At 36.0% G+C, this 25,044-nt stretch overlaps 1 protein-coding gene across 2 annotated transcripts in view; it reads right to left on the bottom strand.

Annotated features, from left to right (window-relative positions):
* ZNF280D (zinc finger protein 280D) overlaps positions 1 to 25,044 on the bottom strand; it is a 50,519-nt gene that overhangs the window by 18,299 nt on the left and 7,176 nt on the right. Inside the window, exons 4-16 of one of the 2 annotated variants that reach the window (XM_009321589.1) lie at positions 21,565 to 21,682; positions 16,819 to 16,986; positions 14,150 to 14,259; positions 12,182 to 12,411; positions 9,855 to 10,012; positions 9,314 to 9,414; positions 9,072 to 9,218; positions 8,340 to 8,474; positions 6,525 to 6,769; positions 5,195 to 5,335; positions 3,435 to 3,497; positions 2,735 to 2,853; positions 2,509 to 2,545 (exon numbers count right to left, since the gene is read on the bottom strand). In XM_009321589.1, the coding sequence (XP_009319864.1) occupies positions 2,509 to 2,545; positions 2,735 to 2,853; positions 3,435 to 3,497; positions 5,195 to 5,335; positions 6,525 to 6,769; positions 8,340 to 8,474; positions 9,072 to 9,218; positions 9,314 to 9,414; positions 9,855 to 10,012; positions 12,182 to 12,411; positions 14,150 to 14,259; positions 16,819 to 16,986; positions 21,565 to 21,682 (1,772 nt within the window). The remainder of the gene's footprint in view (positions 1 to 2,508; positions 2,546 to 2,734; positions 2,854 to 3,434; positions 3,498 to 5,194; positions 5,336 to 6,524; positions 6,770 to 8,339; positions 8,475 to 9,071; positions 9,219 to 9,313; positions 9,415 to 9,854; positions 10,013 to 12,181; positions 12,412 to 14,149; positions 14,260 to 16,818; positions 16,987 to 21,564; positions 21,683 to 25,044) is intronic. The other variant, XM_009321590.1, reaches the window with a different exon arrangement.

The raw sequence follows: 25,044 nt of genomic DNA, 5'->3' as shown, positions 1-25,044 counted from the left end.
ATCTCCAGCTAGGTTATCTGTATTACTAATGGCAGGATTCTGGACCAAAGACAGCCTCATCACCACTACACAGAGCTCATAGAACATGTCTGGTCATTAGCAATAAAGATGAGTTTTACAACACATACAGACAGCCTGATATATAATAAAAGATACCATCTGAGAGATGCAAGAGAAGATCCAAAAGCGTTCAAGATTGTAACTGTGAGTCATTGTTTCCGACGATGAAGTGATCTGAAGAGCCCCATAAACAAGTCATACCTCATTGAATTATAGGTCAAAGAATGGGAAGAAACATTCATAGATCATTGAGAAACTACACAGCAAAAGTTATGAATATTGTCTGCAAGTTCCTCTTCTTCCAAAGCAAACCACAGAGTACCATGAAGAACCATCCCGCAAAAAGATGAACATTTTTGTGTGTACTCTGTACTGCAAATAATAGTTTAAAAATCTGATACACAGGTATATTCATGCTCTTAGGTTTAGCAACGATATATTCTTGTCCAAAATATCAGAGTATTAGTATATGGAGCAGGACAAGATTTACTGAAATTAATGAAGTCTATGAGCATGACAGTTTCAAAAACCACCGTCACAGATTATATCACCTCACGTAGTGAGATTATAACTAATCTTACGCCAACATCAGAGCTCTCAAAAATAATGTCTATCTGCATCTGTCCTAATCTAACAGCTTGCAGAAACAAGCCTGTACATATTCTTGACTCTACTTCAAATCTTTTTGGTGCTCACCCATCTGTTTCTGAGTAATAGATACTTGGCATATCCAACATTCTTAAATATTTTCATATGACATGTCTGTAATAAATTCAAGACAGCAAGATCCTTGTGCAGTACTGACAGCAGCCTGCCCCAACTGTACCTCTTTCCCCACTGTTCAACACATCTATAACCTTCCCTTACATATAGTTCAGCAAGCATTAATTCCCAACACCTAATGCCAGCTCCAAGTAGAAAAGCTAAGGTTGTATCATAGCTTAACAGTTTATTTTTCCATTGTTTGAGTTTCACTGAAATCTAAACTGTTAAAGGACACAAGCTACCCTGGATTAATGAAGGGAATATAGCTCACCCTCCTAGACGACTCTTTCCAGTGTTTTGTCCAATTTCAATATTTTGTGCTCCAAAATCAGAAATTTCATTTTTCAAATGGCTTTCTGGAATGCTTTCCCAAATTAACTTCCTTCCCCTGTTCATTCCTGCCAGAATATCTTCAATTCTTTTTAAATAATGTCTATTAGTCATCCCATCAGACCACCAGTTTTATTCAACTGCATCACATGCTAAACAGTTATTAGCAGACGTTTGAAGTTTATAGCATAGATCTTGCTCTACTATTACTCATAGCCAAAGATTAGTATTTCCATGTTTGGATCAGATGACAGATTATTCCAGTATCCCCTCTTACCGGCCACTTTATGGAAACCAAGAAAGAAAATACTTAATAGTTATGAACTAACCTATTGGAGATACTTCCAACAGTCAGTGAAGGCTGATTTATGCTTAGAGGCCTAAGAACTTCTCACTCTATTGGACGAGTTCTCATCATGCATGAGAATATGTAATCCCTTTTAGAATCCTGCTATAGGCTAGATGGACTCAATAACACCATGTTGTTAAATCAGGGTTAAACTATTTTCTTCCGCTTTTTAAAGCATCTTTCTTTGTAGTCTAATTGACATTTTTGTGGCTGTGTTCTGAAACGGTTTAGAGAACACTCAAATGTTTAATTCAACTGACACACCTCTGAACCTTCAATTAAGGCATAAGTAGGCTCACAAGCTACATTGTAAAGCCTCAGATACTGTTCCAGGATAATCAGGGATGGCTTGGCACGTCTGATTCTTCTAAGGTTAAAGAAAAGCCCAAGCAAACCCTGCAACACAATCTCCACAATACTGCAGGTTCTTTTTCAAATCCTTAAGAAAACTGAAAGCCAAAATCCTCATATTAATTTTTCTTTGAAAGTCAGAATTAAAAAGTTAATACAAAACAGCATACCTTTGTCATATAAATAACATAATTTTGAAAATAATTTGTAAATATTTATAAAAGATTAACACTGAATTTGTCCTACTTCAATAAAGGTAACTTTTTAAAAAATTTGTATTAATACATAAAGAATATAAAAATCATCTAATAAAGCTAGTATTAAAAGCAAGTTGAAGTAACAGTCTTACTACATCTAGACTTAGAAGTCAGGATTTGAGAAGTTCTAATACTGCAAGAATTATTTATGTCTCTGGCCAAACTGAACAAAAACCTGGTTTTGATTTTTGCTGCCGTAGGTAATAATTTTATCTCCTCATTCTTGTAATTGTGGACATGGTAAGAGCAAAAAGCACTAGTAAAGTAAGGGTCTATGTTCATCCATACATTTCAGATTCTATGAAATTAAAAGAAAACCCAAGTTCAAAGTGCAAATTTTGGCCATCTGTCACTAAACTAATAGAAATAAACATTGAGCAGTAAAACAAAACTTACTCAGATACTTGTTCAGCAGTTGGGATATCTACAGAGACTGAAAATAAAAATAAAGGATTTAATTAAAAATATTTTAAAATGTGGAAATACAGAAGTACTTGCTTTCAAATCCAAGTACACAGAAATAACGATAATGCAACTGAAAAAAGGACTGCAATAACACAGACATCCATATGTAAGTATTTATATATGTATACTATATAAAAAAGACACTATATGTACTCACCTTTCTCTATAATAACTTGACAAGTATGAGTGTGGCTTTCACTCAGATGTGTGGCCATGCTATCTAAGCCAGAAACATCAGTCAGGAAATCACAATTAAGACATACTACAGTCACACCTCTAGAGAAAAGATAGTAAAAAGGAAGTATAAATACAACATGGTTGTGAAAACAGTTTTCTTAACTTACAGCAACTGGACAGACTATAAAAAAATAAATAAAATTTCCTGCAACTGTAGATGAGATGACTCACAAAAACATATTCTTACTTTTTATACTGCAACTAGCACCTGGAAATCCCAGTTAATGACCAGGGCATCTCTATGCTAGGTGTAGTACAAAGAACACTGCTTTAGACAGAAATTTATCTGTAAAGCATGAGTTTCTCAGTTTTGGTTGTTCATTTTTTTGTTTCCCTCCCCGCTCCCCATTTTGCACATTATGAATAATTGGAAAATAAAGAAATAGAAATATTTTAAAGAACTGCTCAGGATTAAGAAAGAAGTTAATATATGTGGACAAATAACAAATATTTGTCACTGAACAGAACACTGCTAGTGGAAGAGCTGATGTTTTTATTCCCCTGCTCTTTCTAAATCGTGGAAGCCTAGAAATTCAAGAGGCTCTGATCTCATTTAACTAATCAGTTCACTATCAGAAAGTAAAAATATAATGTTCTGTAACTGAAAAAAGCTGAATTACCGTAGCTCTTCTGAATGCTTCTTATAGATCCAAAATCTTTTACTTGGACGAGCACTGTGAAAACTAAATACAAGAAAACATTAGCATTTAGACTGGTTTTCTTGAGTACATTACTCCACATATCCCCTACACCGTACATGGTACTGCAATTGGCTTATGACAAAGCATGAAAATAGAAGGCTCAATTACTGACCTGCATTATTCTAAAACATTAAATTGCTGAAAGCTTACAGGCTTGTGAATCTCAGCTCTAGTTTAAAACACTGGCTCTCTTGTAAATAACGAGTTTGGGAGGGGCAAGGCTTAACTTTGTCGGCACAGTCCTGCAAGAACATAGTTACATTGCTTCCATCAGCAGTTTAGCTCTTGAAGCACCATGGCTGTAGCTGTACAGTGCTCCACAGAAGAAGTGAAGCTTTGCTGAACTCACGCTTCGTAAAGAGATGGCTTTAAATAAGATAAATCACATTTTCAGACAACTTGTAAGTTCTCTCACATGCAGGTTTAAGTATGTGCCAACACTGTACTCCCATATGAAACAAAAAGCGAGCAGCTGAGTACAGGGGCTGCTACTGCAGAAACACCCTCCCTCTAACAGGTTCCTCCTCACCAGCCCTTGTTCCTTACGCTCACCAAAAAAAGCGATGATAGGTGCTGCAAGGGGTCAAAGTAGGGGGAGCATTAGTGCATCAAGGAGACAAAGGACAAAAGACTGGCCATTTTACTGCAGGGTTGAATTTGACAACACCCAGAACATGGGCAACAGTAGGAACAGTTTACCTTAGATTCCCCTCTCCCCTTCTGGAGTAAACCTTCTCTTGTGCAATCAGAATTAAGCACATTAATTTTTATTATTTGTTTACGCACGCAACCGATAGGTTAGATGCATAAAAGCATGTAAACTATTTCAGCCTAGGACTTACATAAGCATTGAAATTAATATGAATAAGTCAACATATAAAATATATACAAAAACTTTTAAAGACTTGGGTCATAAATTCAAGAATTCTAGCATTCAAAAATGCCAAGGCATTTTATACATACATGTATTTAAAAAGAAAACGGCATTCTGTATTTTTCCGCAATACATTTGGCTTGTTCAGGGCACAGGATTAACACGTAGGTTTTCAAAATTTTGTTTTACTGTCACTGCTACGTGATCTGTGTCTAATTACTGCATAGTATAACTCTATTGCTCTGAAAACTAACACATTTGTTTTCTTAACAGGCTTTTTTACAGCTGTCATCACTAATACCCTACATTGCCTCACAATCGGCGGCAAACCTCCTGCAAAATGAGATGTTATTTTTACGGATGACCAGAAGAAGTATAAGAAAAAGCATCCACTTGATTATGCTATTTGAGACATCCTTTACGTGGTATTCTGGGCACAGATTTCATTAGCAATAGCTGTGACTGTATGCTTTTAGCACTTGTAAAATCAGATGAGGTATTCAATCTGAAACCCAGAGAATACGCAACAATTAGTCATTATTTGTTAAGTCTGGCTGAAATGATTATGGAAGATCCCATAGAAACTCTGAAGCAAAGACAGAACACTGCCTGAACCACCGGATTTTTAAGGCAAAACAAGAACATGGGGTTTAGGCCCTCATTACAAAGTAAAAATCCAACCTTACACATTTCCCTGCCAGTCCTATGACCCAGTTCAAAATTCAGCTAATAGAAACACTTAACACACCTTATATGAATTTAGGAAGTATTTGATAACCCAATAAAAATTTTGAAGAGTTCTTACCTCATCATGTGATTCACATAGGCTTTGCTACAGCTAGTGTTGTATCTGCATAAGCTACAGTGGACATAAGCAGGAAAATGGCTTGCAAAATCTTTTATTTCCGAGTAACACTCAATGCATTTGTGAGCTCCCAAACGATACCTATCAGTAATATGAAAAAGTTAATAGTTAATATAAACACTTTAAGACGAGATAACTATTTCAAACTTTTTGCTTTACGTCAGTAGCAAGCTTGCCCACATTAGGGAAAAAATGAGGAACTTAAAAATGTATCAGTTAAATACTTATTATAGGTTACGTTAGCACACATGAAGAAAACTGTTTTTTCTTGAATTATACTGTCATTATGACCTTAATAAAAAAGTGAAAGTTAATGTAAGCATCTGTTATTGGCCACTCCTGGAAACTAGATACTGAGGTAGATGAGAACCTCCAACTTCAGCTGCTGCTGTTGTCTCTATGTACTTGAGAAGGATTTGAAAGAAATGCTTCATCCACCACAATGCACAGAAAAAGCCTTTGGTTTTCCTGTGACCCCTGATATTCCCCACAAGCTCTGAAATATCTACAAAGCAAGAATGTAATCCTGCTTTTCCCCAATTTTGCTGGCCGTTTTTGGATTTCTCAGAGAGCTACACTCTGTGAGTGTCAGCACCTTGATGGAAGGGAGACACCTACAATCTTTGACAAAGAAAACTGTTAACTCATCTTAGCCAATGAAATTATATTCTAGTCCATAAAACACCCATTAAATTATTAATATAAGGATAACAAAACCGAGTAAATTGTAAATATAAGGACAGCATTCTCCCAACAGCTTGCTTTTACTTTCTTGATTTTTTTTTGGTAGCTCCCCAAATTAAGGTATCTCCTAGGACAGACAAGACTTAACCTTTTAAATAACGGTTTCAAATAAAACCCTTAAAAAAATTGAAGGAGAAAAATATTTTTTTCCCCCATAAGAAATTGCAAAGAACACCCAGGCAGATGTATGCCCCTCCACAGGTCACTTTTAAACATAAATCTGCCTGAGCCAGTATTTCAAGAGTCTGTAGCTCTGTGCAGAGAAAAATTCTAAATTTAGAACAGAAAAGTTTCCAGAACATCTGTTCTTCCATCATAAAGTAGTCTACCACCAACAAAATTGGTGAATGAAGATTCAGAATTATAATCACAGTACCAGTATGTGGAAAGTTTATGCACCTGCTTTTTCTGCAGAACTCAAGTGTCAAATTTTCTGTATTGCAGTATTAGAAGTTATCGAAAGATAATTAAATGATCAGTTATTTATACTCGAAGTATAAAGATATTTTTAATGCTAATATTTTACCTTAGATTACGCAATGCTGTATTTGTAACTTCTTTTTTTTTTTTGCTGTTGGTCCATGCATTTTGCTTCTTCGATGTAGTTGGTTTTGATTTTGCTTTTGACTTATTTGTATTAGACTTGTTATGATTTTTAGTGGTTGTATTTTTAGCTTTAGGTGACAACTGAAATGTGGAAGTGCTTGTACTAACAGAAGATGTAGCTGATGATCCTGATTGAAGAGATCCAACAGACGCTCGAATAGTCACCTACAAGTATGAAATTAAAAATGTTTCTATTTAGATTTAAGCTTTCTAAGTTCCTATTTCTATTTGTCTCAAAGTTTAAGCCACTTTAGGACAAAAATCATAGCATAAGAAACACTCCTCAGTAAAGACTGCTTTGAAAAATGTGAAATACTCTTGACTAGAATAAACCTAACCTCAATAGTCTATTGGATGCTTAAAAAGCTCTTGTTTTGGTGGAAATCGTTAGCCATGACAAAACACGCTGCTCTCTTTTCAGACCTGCAACTGGCTACATCCTGCTTTCTTAAAAAAAAAAGTAGCTGTGGAAAAGAAACAGAAAGGTCAGGCCAATTAGCCCTACTAAGAAGAATATCAAACAATCCCATCACTGCCTGAATTTAACAGAAGCCTTGCGTCTTGTTGCCTCATGATTAGCCAATCTACTTCCTTCAGATATTTTTGCTCCTCATCCTAGACCCCCCAAGGACTAATTCTGGTTTCTGACCTCTCATCTGGCATTATTGCACTCCCTTGTCTTGCCCTTAAATTTGGTTCTCCAGTTTTCACTCGCAGCATGACTCCTAATTACACTTCTTGCCCAAACTCATAGTTTAGAAGTATCTCATCTTCTAAACCTGGTTCCAAGCTCTTCAGTCTCATCATCTACATCCTGTCAAGATCTACTAACACCAAAATCTTAACATAATCTAAGCTTTTATTAGATCATGAAGGCCCTGAAATCTTTAGAAAATTGAGATGTTGTCACAGAATAGAGAATCAGTGCTTTACATTCTGCCAAGTAACACGGTCAACATCAACTTCAGTCATTTTCCCTTCCTGATTCTACAGCAAATGAACTGTGAAGAGCTGATCAAAATGTTAATTTTCTTCTTCCTTTCAACTGAAAAGAAACAGATCTTCACACTTCATTAAAAAACTGTAGAAAAAAGTCCTGAAAGATACAGGAATATCCTAGTCTAAGTGGTTCCTTATCGAGAAATGGAAGACTGATTTAAAGATAGCCTAAGTGTTCTGAGGGGACCCAAGTTTACTTCATAAAACACTTAGCAGAAAATTGTGGGGGTTTTTTTCTCCTTCAAATGCTGGAGCTAAAGAAGACCTGGTAAACTCAGTTTTAAGCATATATAGTCTATGGAGAAGTAGGTCTTGCACTCTATATGATTTTTTGCCACCACCTTCCACAGGTTGAAAATCATTCACAAGAAATGATGCAGACCCCTCAGACCAACATCCAGACTATCTCCTTTTCTCTAGCACAAGAAAGGATAAATGGGAGGGGGCAAATTAACCAACAGCTCAAGAAAGCAGCAGCACTGACTGGACTACTGGCATACACATATATGGAAGAATGGGACAGAGAGCAACACCACAGATCACAAGGAAGAAACCATAAACTGTGCCTGGCAATTCTTGCAACAGAAGTATTTTTTAGAGTTTTAGAGGTGGCAAAAAATTTTTTTTTTTTGCTTGGGAAAAGAAAGGAGAAAAGCACTTCTTTCTATTCCACCCCTTTCTCTACCAATACATTTTTTTCCTTTGTCCCCTCTGATTTTCCTGTATGAACACTTACCTTTGTTCCAGGAGGCAATCCTTCTAACTGTTTGGGTTTCCTAAATGTTCGGTGATGCTGAGTCTTGTGATCCATTTTTTCTTTGCATGTCAAAAATTGCAGTCTGCACTTAGTGCAACGGTATATTCCTTTTTTCTTTTAAAAATGGAAGACAATCTATAGTAAGCATGAATGTGATGATAAACAAAACTCCAACCCTAGCTTGTCTCAAGCAATGGTCATCCAGTTTCTAAAACATCAACTGGACAAACTCCTAATATTGTACAAAGCCAAGATACTGTGTAGGAATTAAAGAGAGAATATTTAAATACCTGAAAATGCAAGGCAGTATCATTACTAAGAGGAGGAGGAGTCAGGTTACCAGTTACAAGAAGACACAGTACTTCATAATCTTTTTCTCTGCTTGAACTACAGAAAAGTTTGCTAGTAACCTCAAGAAAAGCAGAACACATCACTACAACTTAATGAAAAAAACAAACAGCAGAGATATTCTTTCAAGGATATTCAGAGATTTTTTTAAACAGGGAGCTGCTGTCCCACAAAAACATGACAAATTCTAACAATTCCCTTAAAGACTTCAAAAGACACAGTGATAATTCTTCTACCATATTTTATTAACTATTTTTATGCAGTAACAACCATACAAATCAGTTACGTCTTTTGTTCAGAGAGAGATTCATGACATATATTTAGCATTTTTCTAGCATTAAGGATTGAAAAATATCTGCTTACCTGATGCCTCATGTAATGATGCATATACGGTGCTCCAATTTTAATTACTTTGAGGCAAAATGGGCATAGCAAATGTTTTGTATTTTCATGAACTGTTCTAAAATGTGTTTCTACATCTGAAAAAGCTGAGGATCTGTAGTTGCATACCTAAAACAAAAAGTTTGACTTTCTTGTTGAAAGTTCATTGACAGTAAAGATGGGGGGTGGTGTAATCTAAATATAAAACAGTCACTCTGAGATACCTGGCAAACATACGGCATTTCACCTGGCTTATGATTGTCCTTCATATGTTGCAAAAGAACTTGCTCTGTTTCAAAGGATAATTCACAGATTTTACAAATAGCTAGAAAAAGTGAAAAACAAGAAAAAAGTAAAAATTCATTTGGGGTCAATAAGTAGATAAATTATAATACGTATATGTATGTGAGCTGTATAAATCTATAAAGGTAAAGCAATCTAACGATTATTCTACTCTTCAGAAGAAATTCCCTGTACAATTTCAGGAAGCCAGAAGTGCTAGGCCCTTAAACAACAGGAATTCTTGCAGTCAAGCTTTCAATTAAAAACAAAACAAAACAGAAAGCTTTTTAAAATGTTTTTTTTCTACACAAATTGTTCTAACATAAATTGAATGAGTGCTCAGCTCCTATATTAAATCTCAAGATTATTGCTCTTTAAGTACAATAGCTTTATTCTGAAGTTACAAACCAACAAAGTAAAAGTCAGAAAATATCTAAAAATTTTAGGTGTCAAAAAGATTCAATGTGATACAATCCAACTTACTAGATGACTCGTAAGGCGTGTGTGTACTTTCAATGTGGCACTGCAGCTGGAATGGGGTGGGAAACTGACGGTAACAGTGCTGGCAGGTGGTGTGGCTTTCCCAACTTTCACTGCTCTGCTTCTCAAGCTCCAAGTGATGTTTCATGTGGTTCATAAACCTTTAAATGATAGTGAACAGGTGCAAACCCCTACATTTTAACATTCACTATACATGACCTATCACATGCAAGATGTACAGGATTCTTCAGAAACTTTACTCTGTAAGGACTTCTCAATTTCAAAATTCTTGCCTTGAAATAAAGGGAAATTAGCAAAGGCAACAACAACAAAACACATCAGCTGTTCACAACTTCACCGCCACCAGACTCTCGAAGCCACATTCTGAAGCAAGTATAACTTTAGTTCCAGAAGCTTTCTTTGTATAAAGCATTTAGGACTGAAGTTGAATTACAAAGGACAGTTAACAAAGAATGCCACTGTGCAGCTGACAGTCAAAAGAGTATGAGAAACTTGGTGGTATGTTACTACTTCAAGTCACTACCTTTTCCTCATTAATATGTCCACCTATCTGTAGTAGGAACCTATTCTGACTGAGAAGTTAAGGCGCTCATGACAACGTTGGCAGGTCACAGTTACTGGTGGAGCAGCACAAGGACAGGTTAGTTGCACAACCCACTACTGTTAAACTTCAAAAACTGTTCTATTTTGAATGTGCTTCATTTCAGTACAGTCAGAGGAACTATTAAATGTAGGTCACACTCACAAAAGGAATGTAGTTCTCTAAGTGTTGACCTTGGAATTTGAAAAAAGAAATGAGCAAGGAGAACAGTCTCTTGAGCTCAAGCTTCTACAATCTTGCAGTTGCTTAAGAAAAGAAAAGAAAAAGGGAAAAAAAAAAAAGCTAACTGAAGATATCCAGGTGCCTAAGCAGAAGAAAGGAATTGACTAGTACTGCATATTACCTTAACAGAACATTATTTCAATGATGTGTTCAACCATAGATCTTTTAAAGGAAGCAGGGGATTACCCTGATGAATCACTTTGTGCTTTCCTGAATTAAGGTCCAGAAAACTTCCACTACAAGTAGAGAGGTACTATGTATTTATTTTGTCCACTATAAATGGTTAATGATGTAAAATATAACTTCAGAATTTTCATTTTACGGTATAAAACTATGGAATACAGCTACAAAGTTACAGCAAAAATTAATATGGCAGAAAGTTGACTCTAGAGAAAGTAAAAGAAAAAATTAAGTGCTCATTTTTAATGACTTGCTGCGGAACACATAGGCACCATAGCACCAACAGCTTACAATATAATGCTAAGTAGAAAATAGTGCCTGAAAAATATTTTTTAAAATGAACCCAGTATCTTAATAAAGTAGTCATTCTGTGGACTACTTTTCATGATACTGCAAGAAAGGCTTATTTGAAAAGTATTATACATACAAACCCAGAAGAAAAACCTCTTGGCCCATATCAAACATTGTTTATTGCTCTTAAAAAGAAATTGCAAGGGAAGAAATGCCATAATTAACAGGAACTATAAAATCATGAGAGTAAACTCTTTTAAAGTCTAACAAACATACAACATTTTCAAGCTGCTTAAGGCAAATTACTGGCACTTTTACTTAGGATTTACACATACTTAATGATTAATAGCAAATTTAATGTTTGTAATTACATGAAACTTTTGTTTTCTTCAATAATATGGGTCTAATGTTAGCATAAACCTGTTCATTTTAACTTGCAGGCTGTGCCCTTTGAAGGAATAGTCCATTTTTCAGTTTTACATTCTGCTACTTCAGCTTCCCTTGAAGAATGCATGAAAAAAGTTCAATGACCTTAACTTCCAAAGGAGCAATGACATGAACTCGTCTACCTATTAAAACAGCTTACTGAAGTTTTTTGCAGCATTTGGAAGTAAAATTATTCCATCAAAATAACAGATGTTACGTAAGTAATGCACCAACTATTAGTCATTGTGCATCCCTAAAGGGAATTAACACTCGCATCTACTAATATCACCATCAATCCAGATGGCAAATTGTAAAATACTTTCTGTTGCCCTTTCTAACCCCAAAGTCCTACAACTGCTCTCATTAAAACTCTACACCATTAACATTTGTACTCTAATCTGTAAAAAGTTTAAGTTATGGCCATACACGCACAGTAAAAATTAATTCAATTTCTGTTCAGTCACCCAATATTATCTGTTTTCAATAAGAAAAAAATTTTCTAGTCCAGAGAGAGAAATTTTAATGCATGAGACTAAGTGCTATGTGCTCTAAGTGATTAACAAACAATTAAGGAAGTGAGTTCAAATACCTGATGTTATTTTTAAGAACTTTCAGACAACTGAAGCACTTAAATGTTGTATGAGTCTTCTGCTCCTGTTGTACCTGCTGGGTGTCACCGTCATGTTTCCCATAATAAAAGTCATTAACTAACATAATCAATTTTCCTTTCTCAGATTCAGCAGTCTTGCTTGTTGTGCTCGAACATTCTGTTTTGGCCATTCCCAGGAAAAAGTTATTTACCATATCTGGACAACAATACTGGATGGAAAGGGGGAGGACAAGAGACAGACAGAGACAAAGGTATCAGTCTCTCTTACCAAACTGCATCGATGACAACAGCGTTTTAAAAACTGAAGCAACTCACTAACTAGAGTTAGATGCAAAGTTCAATTCTCTGACACACCGACTTTATTCATATTTACATATGGATTTTGAACAGTAACTGATCTTTAGGTAGTGTTTAGCTAATAAAACACTACATGTTATAACAGCTGAAAAGGGATTATTCTCATAGGTTCATGTAAGATAAATTTAAGCTAGAAATCAGAATACCAGTATTGCCTTACTCATTAGAAAAATGTCTATTTCATTTATATTTAATAACGAGAAAGAGAAAAGCAGCTTTTATGCAAGTATTTTGCTGACAAGCATAAGTTTACTGAGAACTTAATGGAAAGCTTTATCTTTTATTTCTTTGGGGAGGACATATGTTGAAACCTGCAAAAGTTCTTTCCAGCATTACTGAAAAATTCAGAAATTCTAAGTCGCACAACACACATTGTTCAAGCTTCTTTATGTCAAAGTGTACGTAATGAATCCTTAACCCAATAGCTATAATATAAAACTTAACACTTAAAAAGTATGAAGTACTTCATACAGAAGATGCTATTAAGTTTCCAACTGTGAACAAAATTAGCAACTTTCAGAGGACAGATCTTTCTCATGCTGAATAATGACATGGTTCTAACTGTGTAGGACTACTTTCTGTAAGCCTACTTGTAAGGAGTTAATTTCCTACTGTGGAAGTGTAACTCAGTATATTTATCCCATATAGTTTAACTAAAAAATTAATTAAATAATACTAAGTAAACCCACTTCAATGGTTCTTTCATTCGATCGATGTACTCGGTGCAAAAGCTATTCTCTACAAATAATGATTAGAGAAAGATAAAACCCTTGATTTTTTTCCACTGTTATGTATGTTTCTTAATTGTGTTTTGGAGATTAAGAGGACAGTAGCTACCATTTAAGCTATCTTAAGCCCAGTAAATCAGAATGATCTGTGTTAACAGTAACCCAGAGCCTCACAGACTTCTGTTACACAGTAGTTCATACTCCTTTTTGCATGGGTTATTCACATTGTCTATAGAGTTCTCCACCCCCTGAAACGGAATACATGGCCTGAGAATTGCATGAATCTTTGACAAATAATATTTTCCAGGAAACAATGTTTCCAGAAACAATAACAAGCAGTTTCATAAGCAGACTAAGTGATGCTTAGTTTCTGAAAGCTTTGTTTCTCACAGTGTTTAAGTATGAACTACAAATTAAGTTTTTCCCCTCAGCTTAACAATTTAGCTACCAAATGATATATCAAGATAAAGAGGTAAGTTTATACTGTCATCTTTGTCTCAGTAGTGATCTAACACAGATGTGGGTCAATTGGCTGCCTATTATCATAGCCACTTATCTTCATCAAATTCACCTGAATCTGGCCAATGGTTCAAGAAGTCACAGCTGTGGCAGAGAGAAATCATACCGAGACAGCAAATATGCCTCAATTCATTGGAAAAGTAAGGCAAAAAGTGGCAAGATTTAGAGCTCCCCTACTCCATTCTTCCTCTCCATGACTGTAAGACACTGAGCATTATTTGGGGTCTGGTTGATCACAGCCAGAAGCCAGACTATCTTCCTATCAAAACATGGCACTCTTTCGTAACCAAACAGAAGCCCACATAAGTTTGTTATAATGTTTACCAGCCCCAAAATATTTTACCTTCATATGATTTTTTAGAGGGTCCATAAGATTGAAATGAATATTGCACTTCGGACAAGCTCGTGGAAAAGGTCCTCCATTTTTAATGGTGTTTGTTGCAGCATTTGTGCCTGTCAAATTTAAAATATGTTAAGATTCAGAATTCACAAGCAGAATACTTGATTATTATTTATTATTCTAGCAAAATATGCTTTTTCAAATGAAAACTACCACAATAGATGCAGCTGTAGTAACCATAAGCAAGGTTTTACAACCATTTAACTACCCTTCCTTTTTTCCAAACTGAGTTTGAGTTTGTTCTGTTTGATATAAACCTATAAACAACTATTACAAAATCTTAGCAACTAATAAGGAAAAAATGGAAGGGGGTGAAGGTAGCATGATAGAGACAAAGCATTAATTCTGTGCACTGCCACCCCCCTCCCATTCCCTGGATAGGACAGATTATTGATGTTTTTGTTTTAAGAACTTTAATTCTCAAACAAACACGTAAAACTTGTTTTATGCCATGACCTGATCATCATCACAATAGGGTTCAAATAACTGGTTTTGGAAAGGAATTTCACCATCTGGTTCTCAATGATGAGAATATTTCTCTCTGGACAGTTGTTGGAACCTAGGCCTATTCAGATGCATCATTCCTTTTGAGCAAAGGTGCCTTTGGAGAACCTGGAGAATAAATCCTCTAAATAATTACTCCCAGTAATGAAAGGAAATAGTATTTCTCTTATCAACATAAAATGATTAATACCTTTTGAACAAAAAACCGCTTTGCATTAGCTTAAACTTTAATGAATAAACCCAGGCTCCCAGTTTTCTCAAAAATACCAAAAACCATCAGAGTGAGAGCTACTTTTCCAGATGAAGTTCTCTTGCATTCTCAAGTCATTCACAGATCTGGAGGACTCCATGCTGAGTAAGTAGTTTAGAAGAAGAGGTTAAACACAGGAAGAGTTTTAAGTAACATCTCAACGCCTCAACTGTAGAGTCAACTGTACCCTGCCAGGGCTATGAGAAAATGTAATAAACACACAAATACATCCACCTTATAACAAGGGAATGAGTAAGTGTATCAGTTAAGAGATGACCATGCAACAGCGTTATACGTTTTTTTTTCCACAAAAATAGTCTTGCATAGTCCATGAGGTAGACATGGATCAACCAGTGTTTTTCCTTGAAGATAACAGTATGGCTAAGAATCATAATTAAGCAGAAAGTCCTTCACATGAGTGGATGGCCATGCAAGAGATGCACCACAAAACAGTGCTGCAAGTCTTCACCATTACAGTTTGTAAAACATTTTGACATGTCACAGCAAAGTGCAAGCTGAGTGGGAAGAAAACAGGTTCTGCAGCAAGATCTACTGTTCTGTGGTGCTTCAGTGCTGGATTCTGTGACAGATTAGAAATCGCTATGCTAGCATGGGACAGCTTAGAGACAAACTCTTAAAAGTAAGGTTCTTAGTGAATATGATCTACACCTTTGTTACTGCACTTGGTAAGCTCCTCTGGTTATCTTTTCTATATTATAGGCTGCAGCACAGTATCTGTTCTACCCAACACAGGGTGGAGGAAAATTTTTTGCTGCAATACTCCATGTTATAGACACTTCCTTCTGGTTGCTGGGGAAGAGTCTGAGACCAAACCAGCTGCAAACAAGACACGTAAAAAACCCAAATATGAAATGATTCCAAACAACAGAACCACACTGTAGGTAGCTCCTCATTTTAACATTTTAGGAGAGGGTATGTGGTTGGAAATATCTCAAAGTCAAGAATAAATCCTTGTCTATTACAATCAACTGTAAAGCACCTTTTGGCTCAGGAGGAAAATGCACCTAGTTACTAATACACTGAAACAGCTGGACTATCTCTCCTTGTAGGGAGGGAAAGGTCTTTCAGAGAACATCCTCTCTTTGAAACTTAGATTCCCTTCCTCCTTTCCCACTACTATTCTAAACTGTATTAAAAACACTGCTGCAGAAGAAAGGGGAGAACTGCAAAACACACTTTGCAATAGTTGGTCAAAGTACAGAATTACAGAATAATTTAGGTTGGACCTGTGGAGGTGTTTTTGTCCAACCTCCCACTCAAAGCAAGTCCAACCCTATCAGGATGCTCAGAGCCATGTCCAGTCCTCTCCAAGGATGGAGATTCCACAACCTGAGTCCTTGCTGCCTTGCCTGACATTTCTACAATTTTTTTTTTTTTCTTCCTTTAATCAGAATTAGTTGATAAATTCAGCAGTCACAGAATTCTTTCAATCTTGATTTTCTGGTTGTTTGTTTTTTTGGAGTTTCAGCTCTCTATTCAGTTCTTTGACATAGAAAACCTGAACTAAGAGTATGAGGTATGGGGCATTTTGATCATCTGTCTTCACAGCTGCTAAACAACTTAACTAATCATTGCTTTACAGAATTCAAACATACCTAAAAATGATAAAGGTCTAAAATTTGAATAGGTAATAACCTAGAGTGTATTAATTTGTAAAGGTATATAAATCCTTGCATAGAAAGGTTTTGCTTATTTTAAGGCATAAGAACAGAGTTTACTTATTTACACTGCCTTCGTAGCGTTAATAATACCAATCAACTTAAACATTACAAAAGTGCTAGCTTTTTCCATGAAACAGATGCATGGATTGACAGCTAGACCATTTGATCTACCCTACCTTTTGAAGATACATTTTGTGATGGTGTTACTGTTGGAGAGTTAACTGTAGGTGAAACAGATGAATTGCTTCCAGCACCAACCTCATTAGGCTTGGCCTTTTTTGGAGTTACACTGTTGCCTTCAGAAGTAGCAGGACGCTTAGATACAAAAACACTCTCATTCAGACCTACAGTGGTTTAAATTAAAGAACCTCAGTTTTTTTCCATAGTATATTACGAACACATTACTGATGCCTATACTTTAACAGGTGGACAAGTCTACATAAAGCAGTTAAGATTTCCCTAAAATAATACGCCATACAGAAGTTAAGAAAACAATATCCAACTCAGACTGAATATTCTAAGGCCAGTGGAGAAGGAAAGGGTAAATGCAAAGAGAAATAGCCCCATCCCTGAAACCCAGTAAATCACACTGTGACCACCTGAATTTATTTGTCCTACTTTTCACATCTTGACCCACACTAATCTGAGACTCACAACAAGGTGAGTTCACAGTAATAAAGGTAAGCTAAGCAGCTGGTTTCTGCAATGCCCCCTATTTGGAACAACCTCTGCCCTTCTGATGAAAAACATCTCTCCTTTTTTTGGTCCTATGTTAATGCTGGTTTAGTTTGTTATTAAACTCTAAAACATTTGAGACTTCAGTTTGTATGCAAAATGAAAACAGTGTTGTAACTTCTAATAACCAATCACAGCACACCTATTTGCTCTCTTCTGAAAGAACAGTTGGTTCATTTATTGTTTGCAGTATTTCTTCTAAAAAAAGAAAATCACTAAAAAATAACTCGGAAACTCAGAGGTTCGGTGCCTGATTAACATGCCCATCAATACTTGACTCCATCTTGTCCTGAAACCCATATGTCTCACTGTAAGATTACCCTTGGTGATGTAATCTCAATACAGAGATCAGTCCTCAAGAAGACCTGAAAGAGCACAGCTACATACCAAGAAGTCTGAAGTGCCAGCACAGACCTTGCAAATCTCTCACAATCACAGGCTGCAAATAGCCTTAAGACTATGATAAACTATGACAAAGACCAGACTTTAGTTCCAGACACAATGATCTGAACTAAGGACATTCTTGTATATTCCACTCCCAACGGTCTAGCTGCTCCAGTGATTTCTTCAGGTGTAATAAGAAACTGAATTAGCATCTTTAAAAGTCTTCTCAACAAGCAGAGCTAACTTGTGTCACATAAAATTACTCAAACTTCTTCTGAAAAGAAACAAAACAACCCCCTCCCACCCGCAAGTTGTGTTTACTCAGTGGTAACTATCTTCACCTAGCAAACAGCCTGGATAGTCTCCCCATTTAATCCACAGAGGCAAAGAATCCCAGCAGGGAATGCTGATATTTGAGCATCTTGGAGAATCTACCTCACTATGCTTCATATACAGGAAAACATAATTCACTTGTTACATATGTATTTAATCATCCTAATGTTCTCCTTTCCTTCTTTCTGACATAAATGAACATATTAAGCTCAAATGTCTCACTCTATGCAGTGTTTGCCTAAGGTAATTAACACATTCACAAAATAAACTGGTTATTCATTAGATACTACTACTTCCTAGCGTTTTTTAACTTACTTATACTCGCATCGTTAGGTATATGAGCTGGTTACATTGACATACGTGTCTTGATTAGCAAAGGCTTCCATACAGCTGGTATGACTTTAGCATTCTTCTGTATCACTGAGGCTGTTCGAGCATCAGGCCATCAACCTACAGCAGGAACTGCTGCTATATATTTAGTTATGTGTAGTTGTGTAATGAGGGCCAGGGAAAAGGCAGAAGGGTCTGACTGATTTTACAAGAATCTTCAGTAAAGTACTTTATTTTACTGTAGAAAATCTGATCTGGAAAAAAGGACTATTTTTACATGTTAACAAAATTGGTAATAATTTAAATCTAAAAAGTTTGACACATCTGTGACAAAAAATTTGAAGACTTATATATTTATAAAGGTGAGCATTCTTAACTCAGTTTATACAACTCTGATCTAATAAATACCCTCTTTCAGAAGAATTATAATAATACTAGGACAATATACATAGGTTTGCATTTGAATTCTGTTGTTTGTTCATTTAAAAAAGAAATTAAACCCTATTTTTAAAAACAATCAAACCAATTCCAAGTATTATTTAATATCTAGCTGGTATAAATGAGATTGATTCCTCTGTTCATCAAAGTGCCTCTCTCAACTGGTGCATGGACACAAGAATCCCTTGGACCACCCATGTTCCCGACTAGTTTGTCCAATCCTCTACCCAGCAGATCACACAGCCGAAACTGTCAGGGACTCCAGGTACTCAAGAGAGCAGAGAAAAGCAGCAGGCAACAAATTCTTGCTTGGTTTTCAGGCTGCTCAGGAGTCTATTACCTTCATTTCACGCTATTGGTGAATACTTTTGTAAATATATTGTAGCTATTACGAAATAGGTGGCTATACTCATACACACAGTATTATTGTGTACAATATCTAAAATGATTGCAAGAAGGAGCAAAGTATACTGGATGCAGTATCACCTTGCCGACAGCTTTCTAATCACACACTATAACACTACTGTAAAATCCTTAACACTGTTATGTGCATCTGTGCTTGCTGGGCCTGATTTTATGAATGATGGCAAAAGACATTAGAAACGGTAACCAAGAATAAAAGCATCAAATGTACTGTGATAAGTGGTAAAAGTCAGATCAAATTAACAGAATAGAGACATGAAAGCCAAATTATTTCAGGCCTCTAGTGCATTGTCCCTCACCAACATCTCCCATCAATCTAGTACTATGAACGCACGTATACAGTCCAGTCAACTCCTAAATACCACAGAACAGTTCTTCTATTGGTTATGGCATTTTCTGGTTCCTCCACGTGGGTAAGGTTTGTGGGAGAACGATCCCAAAATATTCTCGGAAAGCAAACTACAGTTTTACATACATCCCCAGTGCCCATCCAACCTGCAGATAAGAATTATCAATGCTGTTTAACTTAACACCACCACCTATTTAGCAACCTAACAAAATGGTTGGTTAGTGTCCGTTAGCAGCTTATCACTTCCCTGCTTAGACCTCAGAAATAAATATTTACGCTATATTGAGCTAAAAAATGTCTTTAATGATCCATGTACAGAAGTTAAATTGTCCTGCAGAGTATCACAGGCCAGTTCCCAAAAGGATTCTGCTTTTAAATACCGTATTCCAGAATGTCTTGTGCCCACAGTGCTGCACATGAATTAGAGGAAGCATAGCACCAACTCAGGCAAGTTGGCATTGGCACATACAAACAAAATGAACATAAGCGCATTGTGACCTCACCATGCAAGCCAAACCACAAAATATGCAGATGCTTCCTTGTTGTGAAGTGAAATGTATCTTAAATTTGCCTTCTGTGTCATAAAGATACTTGTGTTTCAACCCACAATTATAAACCTTTTAATTTTTAAATCCTACTGCCATCTTACAGAAATAAACATAGTCTAAGTATGGTATATTTAAGACACTTTGAATTACAATCCTTGATGCTTTTAAGTATTTAGTTTTTCTGGATAAGAGACTAATACAAGTAATTTTTAAATATGCAAGCAGGTCTCCTAAATTTCAAACAACAACAACAAAAAAACCAACCCCCCCCCACCCAAACCACAAACAATTAAACTTTAACACCTGTTAAAGAGAACAAGGGCTGAAATACTGAACCATTTGCAAGAAATAAAACCTTTGCTTACTTTACAAAAAGCTATTTAACCCAGTAAGACAGGAACGAGGTCACAGAACAGTTGGACACATGCAAGGAAATACACTACCAACCCTTCATTGGTAAGTATCTGGAGTGAATACCTAAACCAGAGATGCAAAATCATCACATCAAACAGAATAAACTAGCAATCACTCTGTTCTACGTAACTTGTTAGTATGACCAGTATGACCATTCATTGTACATAACCTGTTACCTCACGGAAGAATCAGAAGTGATTGTCACCTGTAACTTTTAGACTGAATGACAGGATTCTGGTCAGTTATTACAAAAGTGCAATCCTTCACAAAAGAGAAGGGAAGTCCCAAGTTATAGCTGTTTAAGATTGAATACACTGCATGCTTCAAATCTACTTCACCTGCTGTGACACAAAAAAGGCGCTTCTTCGTTTGTTTTTAAGTAGGTTAAATAGTTTCTGCTGAAATACAATTTAGGTAGTTGAAAAAAAAAAAATTTTAGTTGTCAAACTACATATTCTTTCTCTTCCCCTCCTTTTCAGACAGGATCCTTTTGATCCCATCTACTCCAGCTCCTATATATAGCAGTCAGGAAACCAAGATCATCATCACAGGGAATCCACTCAGCAGACTCAGGAAGTTCTTCTGATACTGTTCACAGCCCCTCTCTTGCTAACAACCGTTCCTATTCATGCTAGGCAAAGAGTGCTGGATATACTGAAAACGAGCCTTTACTGGTCAAAAAAAATTACAGTGGACCTGGCAATATTTTTTTCCATCTAAATGAGCATTATAAGAAGACATCAGTTGATATATTACAGTCAGTCTAATGTGCTGAAAAGCAAAGTCTGACAACACAAGGCTCCAAAGTTTATTTCATTAAACATTATACAGTGTTTGTAGAGGGGGAAGAAAAAAAGTAGCTATACTATGTTCTAAAAAGCCTATTTAAAGTTATAACCCAAAGATCTGCACTACAGTTAAATGACAGGCTGTTTCTTTCTCTTATCAACTACTACAGTTATACCCACCTGTTACATTCACTGCTGGCCCAGTCTGGTACTGTGGAACTCCCGAGTTCTGTCTCACACCAAACAGTATACCAGATGTATTATCTGGTGCAGCTGGTGGAGAATCCATAATATAATCCTAATAAGATATTTTCAAGAGGGAAAAGAAATTTGAGGTTTAACATTTTTTTTTATTTGCAGGCTTCAAAGGGTTTATTTTAAAAACATGATTGCTTAAAAGTACTCATAAGTACTCAGCTGTAAATCAAGTTCATTACAATCTCCCCAAAATAAGTTTCTTTTGACATTTTGGTAAGTTTGCAACTCTTATCAGTGGTTGTTAAGTTATTCATAGCTGTGTATCAGAATAGTAAAAACAACTGTAAGACCTGGGAAAGTCCATTTTATTAAATATTACTAAACCTGTTTGAAATGCTAATTGTAACTGCTTTCGTTCAAAAGTCTGACGATGTTTCAAATTATATTTGTTTTTCAAAAAACTCTAATACTTTCTTCCTTCAACCCAAACTCAGGCATTTGCCTGTTACTCTTGTGTAACAGCTAACTGCATTTGAAAAGATCAGAAAACAGAACTCAAAAGTAGCACAAACTTGCAGCAAGCAGAAGCTTCTCAAAGCAAGATGATATTAAAATAAATCAAATTCTAAGTGGTCAAGCTTTAATGAAAGTAAAAGTGTATCTATAGTATGTTGACTGGGAACGGCATTCAAATTCATTCTATCACTACGGGATTTTTTTTCTTTTAGGTAGAGTAATTTCGTAAGGAATTCTGGAAATAATATAATCAAACCCTCTTTTCAAAGCACAGCTAACCTAAAAGTTGGTTCATGTTTCTCAGCGCCTTGTTACATTAAGTTTTGAGCATCTACAAGTACAGGTAGCCTCTTACCCTTTAGTTTAAAAGGTTTGCCCTTTAGTACTACATATAACCTAAGAAAATGAAATAGTCCACATTACTTGGCTCCAACACTGAAAACTGTTAAAACTAAACACCCTTACTGATCACTCAATAGGTAAAATTTGGAGGGAAAAGAAACATGAAATTTGGTTCTCTTTACAGATATTCAAGGTTGAAGGGTGAGGTAGGAGAAACACACTTTCCAAGATGCATCAATACTGCTCACGTCTTAATAGGCCATTCATCCTAACACAAACAATTGGAACATAAAATATTTTCAGCAATAGCAATAAGGAGTTAAGAAAAACCTTATAATAGAGTAAGGTTTAATTTCAACATTAAGGTATGAACAGCAAAATATTGGCACTTGATCTTTCTACTCTGAAATAATTCAACTGGTTACACTTCACCAAGCTGTACTGTGAAACAAAAAACTTGACAAAAGTAGCTCACTTTTCCTAAAAAAAAAGAAAAAAGAGAGAGATAGATCACCCAATACACATACACAGACTTTGTCATCAGTGTATCCATGAGACAAAGGCCAAAATACTTTTTGCTGTAAAGGTCAATCTCACAAAATGCTTCCCATTCACAATTGTGCTACTTATTTGAAAACATCCCTGTGGAAGTTACCACGTTTTTAACTACCACCACATTGACTAAACTTGATGGAAAGAAGTTTAAAGAAGTGCACAAGTACACATACAGGTATGATAATCTATTTTAGGACTCCTAAGTACCAGAAAGATTTGAACAAAAAGGAAGATGCTTCTCCCCCCATCCTGCCTTTTTGTTGTACACCTCTTAAATGAAGACCCTGCAGGACCTTAATGATAATGAAGAGCCATTCTTTCTTCTGGTGAGTGACCTAATCCAATCTAACCAAATTAAACATAAATGTTCAAGAGTAGTTGTGGAAATAGTTACTAAATTTCTCTGCTCTATTTGTTATGAGTAACAGCTACATGAGCTGCAGGTGTTGCTGTAGCCACAATGGTTTCAGACTAGCCAGTGAAATTACAAGCAAAGCAGCTTAGCCTGCAAACCCCATGTCAAGCACAACTAATGCTCAGATGGAAGTCTGTGGTAGGCTCTTAGTGTGAAGGACTACGCACTCCACCTATGTTTGAAATATGACCAATACAATAGCTGCACACAAAATCCGCTTCTCTTACTACTCTGTTGTTGTTTGGTTTTTTTTTTTTTTAAGTGTTGCTAACATTTTAACTTTCTTCAAAACAATATCCTGGGTATTTTGATGGCATATGTACATCTCCCTAGTATATACTAAACATATCTGACAAGTAAGGAAGTAAAACCAGACATCCTGGAAAGTCAGTCTCATAATTTTCAAAATGTCCTCTTCTGTTTACAATTATTTCTTTCATGCAATTTGGCTCTGTCATTTTACATACAGAAAAAAACAGTATCTTCCCATGCTTTAGAAAGCAAAAACATTTAAAAAAACCCAAACAAACCCAAACCAAACCAACCAGCTTCACTACATCAATTTAAAAAAAAAAAAGTCAAAATAACATGTACAGGTGCTCTCACATGCAGAAAGGCAAAACCCACACTTTTATAAATTAAGCTCCTAGGGCTCAAGTGGAAAAAAAAAAAAAAAAAAAAAATCTATCACCACTCAGTTTTCCAAGAGACTAGTGAAAATACTGGGTTCATACTATGCATCCCAGATTTCCTAACTGTGGAAACCAACATGATAATTGGTAACCAAATCCACACAGAGGAATTACGATGCATGCTATTGGACCTTTGCTCTCCCAAAATTAACTAGGAACAACTGGAACCTGAATCACACTCAGACTGAGGAAAGTGCCTATTAAGTAGGGGAAAGATATGGACAGAATTGGCTGGGGCTTACTGGAGAGCATTCTGAGCGCTGAATTATGGAAGATCTTCACCACTAAGAACAAATTTTTCGATAAGAGGATAGCTGTATGCTGTCATATACAACAGCAGTAGCTCTGACTGAATTAGAATTGCTGTAAACAGTATGACTGAAGCCAAATTCAACTCAGAATTTTTGGAACTGCATTAACGTAGTGCAGTAACAAGAACACAAAAACTAGACTTCTACAGGAAGTCAGTGAATCAAGCCTATGATTGGAAAGGAGTATTTCAATGATAAAACTGGAATACCAAACATTGACAAAAGGTAAATTATAGACCTACATGTTATGAAATCAAAGAAATGTGTGTTTCAACCCAGTTGGTGATCAAAAGCAATCAGTTCCCACAGAAAAAAACTTTGACATCCTGAGATTAAAAAATATTGCACCATATTAAGAATGCAAAGGCACTCTGAAGGATGTTCAGCTAAAGATGGGTCCTGCCATAGTGTCTAGTCATACCTCATCTTCACAGTCATCTTCACATCAATATTGTAATTTTAAAGGTAAGTTTCAACATCTGGAGCCTGAAGATCCAAATGTCAAACATTTCACAGAAAAACCTATTTGAAGCCCTTGCCACTTTGGAGGAACCAAGTTGGGAAGAAACAGAAAATGTATGAACGAAAACGTCAAAGAAAGCCCAAGGCAGAAAATCATCAATAGAAAATA

Source organism: Pygoscelis adeliae, unplaced genomic scaffold (genome assembly GCF_000699105.1).
Source record: "Pygoscelis adeliae isolate BGI_AS28 unplaced genomic scaffold, ASM69910v1 Scaffold183, whole genome shotgun sequence".
NCBI classification, from domain to species: domain Eukaryota; kingdom Metazoa; phylum Chordata; class Aves; order Sphenisciformes; family Spheniscidae; genus Pygoscelis; species Pygoscelis adeliae.
This window is presented reverse-complemented; position numbering and strand designations above follow the sequence as displayed.